The 9,584-nt window shown below is 40.5% G+C and overlaps 6 protein-coding genes across 6 annotated transcripts; all 6 read right to left on the reverse strand.

The window, feature by feature from the left end:
* Positions 1 to 69: 69 nt before the first annotated feature.
* On the reverse strand, positions 70 to 2,670 carry TM35_000033800 (uncharacterized protein; the record flags this gene model as incomplete). Its single annotated transcript, XM_029022147.1, has 1 exon — positions 70 to 2,670. The coding sequence occupies one exon, from the start codon at positions 2,668 to 2,670 to the stop codon at positions 70 to 72; it is 2,601 nt and encodes an 866-aa protein (XP_028886693.1).
* A 496-nt stretch (positions 2,671 to 3,166) lies between these two features.
* Positions 3,167 to 4,225, reverse strand: TM35_000033810 (UDP-galactose transporter; the record flags this gene model as incomplete). Its single annotated transcript, XM_029022148.1, has 1 exon — positions 3,167 to 4,225. The coding sequence occupies one exon, from the start codon at positions 4,223 to 4,225 to the stop codon at positions 3,167 to 3,169; it is 1,059 nt and encodes a 352-aa protein (XP_028886694.1).
* Positions 4,226 to 5,061: 836 nt separating this feature from the next.
* On the reverse strand, positions 5,062 to 5,556 carry TM35_000033820 (uncharacterized protein; the record flags this gene model as incomplete). Its single annotated transcript, XM_029022149.1, has 1 exon — positions 5,062 to 5,556. The coding sequence occupies one exon, from the start codon at positions 5,554 to 5,556 to the stop codon at positions 5,062 to 5,064; it is 495 nt and encodes a 164-aa protein (XP_028886695.1).
* Positions 5,557 to 5,994: 438 nt separating this feature from the next.
* Positions 5,995 to 6,369, reverse strand: TM35_000033830 (uncharacterized protein; the record flags this gene model as incomplete). Its single annotated transcript, XM_029022150.1, has 1 exon — positions 5,995 to 6,369. The coding sequence occupies one exon, from the start codon at positions 6,367 to 6,369 to the stop codon at positions 5,995 to 5,997; it is 375 nt and encodes a 124-aa protein (XP_028886696.1).
* A 599-nt stretch (positions 6,370 to 6,968) lies between these two features.
* TM35_000033840 (phosphatidic acid phosphatase) lies at positions 6,969 to 7,829 on the reverse strand (the record flags this gene model as incomplete). The annotated part of the gene is made up of 1 exon (XM_029022151.1): positions 6,969 to 7,829. One exon carries the CDS (start codon positions 7,827 to 7,829, stop codon positions 6,969 to 6,971), a length of 861 nt encoding a protein of 286 aa, XP_028886697.1.
* A 618-nt stretch (positions 7,830 to 8,447) lies between these two features.
* Positions 8,448 to 9,449, reverse strand: TM35_000033850 (putative phosphatidic acid phosphatase; the record flags this gene model as incomplete). The annotated part of the gene is made up of 1 exon (XM_029022152.1): positions 8,448 to 9,449. One exon carries the CDS (start codon positions 9,447 to 9,449, stop codon positions 8,448 to 8,450), a length of 1,002 nt encoding a protein of 333 aa, XP_028886698.1.
* Between the last annotated feature and the right edge of the window lie 135 nt (positions 9,450 to 9,584).

Here is a 9,584-nt window from a genome sequence, read left to right on the forward strand (position 1 = left end):
AATAAAAAAAAAAAAAAAAAACACCAACACAAAACAATTAGGCATTCTAATTAATGTACAGAAACAATTTTAGTAGTTGTACCTCATGAGGTTGGCTGGATTGCTTCTGGGTGGGGACGAAGTTAAAATAGAATTAGTGGTTGTACGCAGACCAAACCGCCTACCCCGCCGTAAATGTGGCTCAACGACATCATTACTAGTTTTATTTCTGGTATTGTTCTTCTTTATGCTACTATTGCTACGTTGAGGAGGGATAATGAAACGTGGTGTGGAGATGCGCTTTCCTTCATGTTCTCTACGATTTCCAGAGACGATATGTTGAGAATGTGAAGATTCTATCCCTGTATTAGAAGAAAAAGAGAGTATCGATTGTGGAACCATCCTAAAATGTTTTACACACTTCATTCCTGGTATTTTTGATGTTGAATCTACTGATTCTCTTCTTATTGGGGATAATGAAGAAGAAGAAGTACAACTTCGTCGTCTTTGCCATAGATATGCCGCTAATATCCACAGTGCTCGTCCATACGTTAAGGGAACACCACCATTTAGTGATCTCGTCGCCTCTCCAGCTGACATAAGAAATGCAGCCCAATCCTGACGGTTACGAAACTGAAGAACTAGTAATGTAGATGTATTAGGATTAATTACTCGAGGTGAACGAGTAGATTCTCCTTTTGCGTGATGTGATGCGTTGAAAGAAACTAGAAAAACACGATATGAAGATTCCCCCAGTTGGGTAAAGAATGTACAATAGAGTTTTCTTAACAAACGCCGTGCAATAGAGCCACACAAAACGCCACCAACTTCCCTTGATGAATCTGCTCCAATACTCCCAAAAGGACAAAGACAACAACTACGCAAAAGAGCAAAGTGGTGCACTTCTTCCACACGCCGCATGCTACATCCCATCTCACTTTCATATTCTCTATTTTGTTCTTGATGATGAACCGGAGAAAATATTCTTTGTTTCGACTCTTTAACCGAAGATTTGGTAGAAGATTTAGATGGACTGCTATCTCTTTTTACAGGTCCTATGTGAAGGAGCAACTCCTGTGAATCAGCTGAGAGACGCAGTAGAACTGGAATTACACCCACTTCAGAAGTAAGAACATACGCAACGATACCACATCCGTGCAGTGTTGCAAATGACCCAGATCTGGATACTAGTATTTCTGAGGTATTCATTTTAACACTATCATTATGTGAAATAGGAGTGGGAGACAATATCTCACGTACCTGAGGTTTAAAAGTAGGTGATAAACTATGCTGTGGTGTATCTTCCTTTTCAGGGATCAACGTCGAAGATGATGATGGCGATGGTGTTGCTGTTACATTAATTGTAGATGATGAGGATGATGATAAACGTGGTGGTGATTCTAATGGAACTTCTTCATCTAAGTGTCTCTTAGGAGATATAAACAATCGCTCTGGCTTAATTTTTCCTTCCTTTACCTTTCCCGAGTTATGCGGTGTATGAGAAGACGACTGTAGTGTCTCCGCTAATTTACCTGCCGAACCAGTTGTAATGTTTCGCTGGAGTGTTGAAGGAGATGAAGAATGATGTGTTGGTGTTGAGTGCATTGTAGTCATCACTTTGCCCGTACGCTCTGGAGATAAGGAACCACTGACAATGGACCCAACTCCTCTAACAGCTGCTACTTGTGCAGAACTGTTATGATAATTGTAGTTTTGAGCAGTGTTATGGGGTAAAGATGAATAATTAGAAGAATAATGAGAAGGAAAAGAAACAACATCCATTTGAGGATGAACAAGAGAAGGAGGAGTAGGAGGAGGACGAACGGGTAAAACAGAAGATGGTAATGCAAATTCTGTTTGAGAGCGAAGTTGAGCGAGTGCATTCGCGTGAACTTCCATCGCACGAAGTTCCACCTCAGTGATGGTACAGCGTTTTTCTTCCTCCGCTACAGAACGACGAGTCTCTTGCTCTAGTTGCTTTACTTTGGCAATGCGCTCAGACTCGGCCTGTTCAATTTGTGCCTCTGCATGAGCCAGAGCTTCTTGACGTTTTTTCATTACTTCCCGACGTAACGCACGCAGTTTTGCCAATGATTCCTCTTCTGCTGCTCGCCGCTCCGCAAGACGTTGTCGTGTTGCCTCTTCAACAAGGGCTACTTGTAATATACTTTCATCCGATCTCAATAACTCTTTACTATTTTTTGCCTCGTGCTTTTCTTCTACATCAGGCGGAGCAGACGGCACTATTGGTGGTGATGGTGGTGATAATGGTGGTTGACGATTTGAGAACAATTTTCTCACTTCAGTTTGTTCTTCTTTTTCAACAGTCTCATCTAAACGTGAAGGAGATCTCAACATTGTTGAAGAAGAGGTGTTTATCTCTGTTAACACGTTTCGTTGCAGTTTTCGTCGTTCTTGAGCATGTTTTAAGGTCCGCAGCAGTTCCTCAGCCTCTTCACGTTGTTTATGTAGTTCCTCTCGACGTTGCTCTGTTCGGAGTTCCGACCATGCCGATATACACGGGACAATACGTGACGAATCCTTTAAGTGTGGACTCTCACTTTGAGCTCTAGAAAAAGGTTTGACATTCATGCCACGCCTCTTTAGCAAGAGTGACTCATCTATTATGTCTATAACATTACGCAGACGACGTCGAAACTCACTTCTAGGATCTAAGGGAACAACGTTCATGAATTCTACACAAGTAGAACCTCCTTTGCTTTTTTCCCTTCTATAGTGTATATATATATATATATATATATATATATATATATACAAGAAGGTAAAAAGAAAAGAAACAAAAAAAATAATCTAGCAATGGATGCTAAAACATAAAATAAAATAAAAAACGAAAAAAAAAACATAACAATCAGTAAGAAAATCTCTGAAATTTTATCCATATCAAGCATCATCATCATCATCATTTTGATGAAGCCACATTTACAAAAACCCATTCTCACCACCAACTATGTTACTTTAACATCCCCTATCAACCAGTCACAAAACACCTCATCTCTCGTTTATTTTCTCGCCACGAATACATCTTTTTCTTTGCTCAGAAGAGAAAACTTTTCCTTCGTTACAATTTTTGCTGAGATAACACATTTTGTTTTTCATCTCTTTTCATTTCCTTCTTCCTCCCTTTTCTTATTTTCTTCATTTCTTGTAAAGTGTAAACCACTACATATCAACGTGACTGTGTACGATCTTCAAACTTGTGGTACATCACTGTGGCAAATGTGATGAGCATACACCCGGTTACAAAGGATGAGGATGGTATCTGTCCCCAAATAATAAAGGAAAGTCCACCGCTAACAATAACGGCAACACCTGTGGCGAATCCCTTCACAACGTTATCCGCATACTTCACAACGATGGCGACAAGCAATCCACCGAATGCGTGTACGGCAACGAGGGCGATGGTGAGCCACTGATTGTAGCCGCGCCAGTAGTGAAACTCCAGCGCGTTGGGTCCCCGCCGGCGCGGGAGAACGTCGAGAAGAAGCAGCGAGAGGGCGGCGAAGGGAATACCAAAGAGTGAGAGATGAATATTCCGCACCGCCAGCGATGGTGTTGTTGTCTTCACGACCTTTTCAAAATAAACACCGGCGTAACTTGACGAGAGGCCCGAGAGTACACACGCCGCCACACCGAGGAGCGGCTGCTGCGAGAGACGCGCCGGTTCCTTCATCGCCACGCCGCCACTCTCCGGCTGCTGCGGCTGCTGCGGCTGCTGTTGTGTGAGCAGAACCCCAAGCGTCAACACAAAGAGCGACATCCACTGCATCATGGAGAGACGACGACCAAGCATGACAACAGAGAAGACCGCAGCGGATAGAAGCTTCGTCTGTGACCACACCTGAAACGTCGTTGCATCAAGGTTTGAAAGCCCAATGAAAATGAGATAGTTTTGTAGAGTAAAAAGAGCAGCAGGTACCGACATTTTCAATGTTTCTTTTTGAAATACAACTCGCCACAAAAGTGTTAGAGAACTGGGTGTTACAACAGTATTTCCCTGAATCTCAGGAGGAGGTCGGGATATAAAATCATTTTCCACAATAAATATTATAATGCAAAAAAGCATCTTTACAATTTCCTGATTAAGTATAAGCGTCGAAGTATGATATCGCATTTCAGGGGGCACGTTTGTACGGGAATACCGTGTCATGATAACTAACATACTGTTCTGTAGCACCAGAACAAGAAGACTAATGAATACTGGTGATGTCCATTTTGTACCAGACATTGATAGATACACGTGCACAAGAAAGAAAGAAGCAGACAAGCCAACACCTTGTTGTCCACTTGGATTAAACCGTATCAAGAAAACAAAAAAAAAAAAAATGCTATTTAGTAGGCAGCACAAACTCTCTCGAACCTCACTCTCGGCTCTGACTAGAGAGTCAAAATTCAAACAATTTTTCTTATTTGCCTTATTTTCTCTCTTAATTGTTTTTCTCTCTCTCTCTCTCTCTTATTCAGTACTCTGTGTGCTCTTCTTGTATTGATGTGTGTGTGATACTACCTGTGGCAAGTACAAACTTTATTCCCCCACTATATATGTGACCCATAAACGTGGACGCGTACAGATACGGATTAAAAAAAAAAAAGAATTAGAAATTAAAAGAGAAATTTTTTTTTTTTTTGGTTCCCCTGTTCCAACAGCTTGGTGACTCAAAATAGTGCTAAAACTGCCGTAAACTTTCTACAAGAATGCATGCCTGACATCATCAAGACTCAAAAAAACAAAAACAAAGAAAAAAAAAAAAAAGAATAAATATTGATCATAAGAATATGCAAAAAAAAAACACCCTAACTACAACCAATCCTATAGTTGTTTCCCCCAATTCCCCCACACCCTACATTACCTCAGAGAAAGAGATACAAATACTATAATATCATTGGTGATCCCAAACACTACACATATGCATACAAAATGGGTAAACTTTATTACCATGATTAGGTATATACCCACCCAAATATCCGTTGAAATAATAATTACAAATACTTTTTCTTTCTTCTCTCTTTTTCTCTCGCTATCTCTCACTTATAAACTATCTAACTACTTTTCAAAATACTAAACTATTTTTTCACTGCTGGTGGATCTGGCTTTTTTTCCCACATCATATACTCCTTTTCATATCCTTTAGCATTGTCATTGATAAGTTTGCGATGAGCGTGAATACGTGCGTACATCCACTCTGAAAGGTTTACAACATCTATTTTTCGTTCCCACCCTGGTCGTACGTACGCCGGGTGTTTATGTTCTGCATAGTCTCTTGTCTTCATTCGAGCTTCAGATTCCTTCTTGGCCGTTATATTATTCATTGCTATACTATTAAGAGCTGATGGTTTCTTTTCACCAAGTGCACTATGCAGACCTGCTACTGTTGCCTCTACCACCCTCTTTGAGGGCCTCGTGGAAGCTATATTATGTGGAAGCGCTTCGTCCATACGCACTACTTTTACGGAGTGTACTTCTGGTTGCGTTGACTGCCATTTAGAGATCACCGCCGGCCGCGTAATATCGACAAAACACCGTCCCCTCCCGGGCGCAGGCTGCGGGGGACGCGACATCAACCACGTGGGCGAGAGATGCGCAGTTTCTTTAGAAATTGGGAACAACTCGCCGCCACCGCCCCCCGAGTCGCCGCACAGTCCGCCGCAGCATTTATGTGTGGATCTGTATCTCTAGCTGTATGTATTTGTGTGTAAAATGTGAAAGTAGGTGTGTAGTGAGAGAACGGAAAGAGGAAGTCGTCAGAGAAGGGAAAGCAGTGAGAAAAATAAAAAAGGGATATCAGGGGGTTATGATTTCCTAACCCCTACAGTTACTTAAGAAAACAAAAGCTGTGGTGGAGGGAAATCAAGAAATATAACATCAACAGAAAAGGAATTTAGAAAGAAATATTCATAGAATCAGTACGTAAGAAAAGGAAAAAAAAGAGGGGAATGTAAAATAAAAAACTAATAAATAAAAACCAAAAAATAAAATAAAAAAAATCATGGAGAGTATTATAATCCTTTGCGCATTGCATGGTTTCCAGTTTCCACTGCCTCATTTAACGCATGGAGGTCTATGGTATTATCCTCTCGTTGCACCTTAATACGTCTTCGCATACCATACTTTCCCTTTTCATGACTATTCTGCGGCAGCGGTGCGGGGATGTGCGGTGTACGTGCGTAGAACTCACGCTCTGCACGTTGTTCCTCTGCAAAGCGTGCATCCATCTCAGCACGGTGTGAGCGGAGTTTCTTCATAGGCTCAATGCCTTCTTGCAGCTTTGGAGGTGTCGGTCCACCCTGCACAAAGGAGCGACTAGCAACAACTAGAGATGGTACAAATACAAACGATAAAATAGATGGCACGCGTCTTGAAGAATGGAGCATTGTCAATCTAAACTAATTAGATTAGTTTATATAGGCTATTTTTTTTTTTTTTTTTTTTAAGTGTTGTTATTGTTATCTTTTCTTTTTTCTTGCTTTAAGCCATAGAAAAAAAAAAAAAAAAAAACCTAAAGACACGAAAAAAAAACGAGGAGAGAAAAACAAATAAGGCCATTTTTCTTTCTATATTTTTCTTTTTATAGATAACTTTTTTTTTCCGGACGCTATATATTACAGACAATACAAAACAAATGAAAAACATGGTATAATCCATTCTCAATGCTCCAAAGAAAATGAACAGTAGTGTTCCCAAAGTAGGACAAAGCATCAGAGAAAAAAAAAGTCAAAAAAGTAGTTAATCTTAAGCAAGAATATAATAATAAACAAAAAAAAAGAAAACAGATACATTTGGTGTTGTGTATATTTTTTTTTTCAAAAAAAAAAAAAAAAGGATATAAGACTTAACCTCCCTCATAGGGAATCCACAATATTTAACACCATATAACTTAAATACTTGCTTACAAACAGGTATATAAATATATCGGTATACATGGTATTACATAATACTCCCCAAAATACTCTTTTAGGCGAATAGATAACCCCTAAACAGGTAAATCCGTTTCTCTGCGGCAGTTTGGCGACAAAGTGTTGACCAGTTCTCTCTCTTGTTCTTCTGTGTCACATCTTGGAGAGTTCGATCGTTCTTCGTTTGTAGATTCCGGTTCTCGCAGTGCCCACCTCCCTGACCGTGTTGGTACAAATGACAGTAAAACTGAAAAAATGCCACATGCGGAGCCAATAAGGGATCCTGCCACGATATCTGCAAAGTGATGATAGTTATCGCGTGTGCGGGAGATGGCGGTGATGATGGGAAAACAGAGCGGCAGCACGGCGAGGATGGCGCGGTAGAAGGCACCGCCTTGCAGGGCCCGCGTGAGGCCGAGAAGATACAGCGAGAGCGGCACAAAGCCGGCGAAGGCCGTGCCGCTGTGGCCGGACGGGAACGACAGTCGCCCCTCACGGGCCGCGTGGCAGACTTGAGTTTCTGTGAAGCCGCCAATCGTTGCGATGGTGATGCCCTCGTCGGCCATTCGCTGCAGGAAGTCCGGTCGAAGTCTCCCGGCGTACAGCTTGGAAAGGTTCACAATGCAAAACTCAAGGCAGATACTGAAGGCATGTGCAAGTACCCAGGCATTGAGGTAACGCAACAAGATGCGTCTACTGTGCCTTCTCCATGTATAATACTCTCCAGCAACGTACACAAAGAGAATAAGGGCAATGGCAATAATGACAGAATAAGTGGGAAAAGTTTCCCCTTCGTGCCTGTCATACTTGATGCTAGAGTCGTCAAAGCTAAATTGACGACAATGCGGCCAGACATATGAACCCACAAGCCATCCAACAAAACCCAGAACGATGCAAGTAGCGTAATCAAGGATTCGCCACTCCCACACAATAGACATCATCTTTCCTTTTAATTATTAATTATCGTTAACTTTTTTGTATTTCGAATACATAATAAAGAATAAAGAAGAGGAAAAAAAAAAACAAGGAGTCTTGAAAACGCTGAAGAAAAGTAAAAAATAAAAACCATAAAAAAAAAAAAACGCCAAGTACGTTTATTTTAACTCCCAGAACGAAAAAAACAAAAAAAAAACTCATAAGCAAAGTATTACTTATAAAGAAAAATATCGATAAGAGAAGCACATAAAAGTATCTGTAAAGCCCAAAGTGAGTCATACCCAGAAGAGTTCATCTCCTACCTTTCTTAATAAAGAAATGCAAAGATGGAACTAAAAACAATTTTATCTGCTTTGTCTTTATTACTGCAAAGCCCAATATAAAGTATCCCAGTAAATCTAGGAAGAATTTCATCGACCAAAATGTCCGTAATGACGAAAAAAAAGATATATTTATCCATATATACATATATATATAAGAATACATCTTTTAGATCATCTCCCGCTTAGGGCAAACAGTATTGGGTTGACTGACCCTCTAAATTTTGTACTTTTACCATGACTTCTACAAATATAATCATGGAAAAACTTTATTATTCATATTATATCCAATGACTATGATTAGACTGTTCCCCTTCCAGGGCACCAATTTTCTTTCTTAGAACCATATTGCAACCGACTTGGTAAAGGAATATTCTTTCGATTAGAAAAAGTAAAAAGACATTTTACTGAAAAAATGGCACAACAAGTTCCTATCACACTTCCTGCCAATATATCAGAGAAATGATGGCGGTTATCACGTGTACGCGATACAGCAACAGTTATAGGCAGAATAAGTGGAATAAGGCTTACTACTCCACGCCAAAGTGAACGTCCACTTAATGCCCGTAATATGCCCAAAAGATAGATAACCAATGGGACAATAGATGCAAAAGCTATTCCACTGTGTCCAGATGGGAATGAGAGTCTTCCTTCACGCGCCAAACTACACCAATCCACATCTATTGAAGATGAGTTATAACCTTCGTTTTCTAATCTTGCAAGAAAGTCCGGGCGTAATCGTCCAGCGTATAGTTTAGTAGTATCTATAACAAGTAGACACAATGTAACAGAAAAGGCTTGTGCAAGAACCCAATGATTTGCTACTTCTACAACCATATACCATCGTTTTTGCTTAACAACATCACCCACTGCAGCTTCCTCTGTCTCAGCAGATACATTCTCGCGGGATCCAGTTTGTCCCCGTCGCCTTGTCGTGCCATCTGATGAAGTAGCTGTGTTTACTTGATTGTTATTAATATCGTCTTCTGACAAGATAAAGGATTCGGACGCGCCGCTCTTTGAATGGACAGCAGAAACAACTTCCATCACAACATACACTACACATGGAAGGATAGCAATTGGTGCTAACGTCCACGAGGGAAAAGTTCCTGCGCCGCCGTAAGGATATGCAATAGAGGTATCATTCCAAGAGAAGGGTCTGCAGTACGGCCGTACCAATCGGCCAATAAGCCACCCAGCAATGCCAATCACAACACAGACAAGATAATCAATGAGACGGAAAGCATAGACAATCTTCAGAAAGCGCTGAAATGGGGTATTGGCTGTAGAATCAAAGAACATTTTCTTTTTTCTTATACACAATTGGTTTGATGATCTCTTCTTTTTTTTTTTTTTTGCTTACTTTTACCTCTTAAGAGACTTCTTTTCTTCCTTTTATTTTTTTTTTTTAATTCTTTTCTTTCTCCCCTCTACTAA

The sequence above is a fragment of the Trypanosoma theileri genome (genome assembly GCF_002087225.1).
Source record: "Trypanosoma theileri isolate Edinburgh chromosome Unknown TM35_Tth_3_V1, whole genome shotgun sequence".
NCBI lineage: Eukaryota > Euglenozoa > Kinetoplastea > Trypanosomatida > Trypanosomatidae > Trypanosoma > Trypanosoma theileri.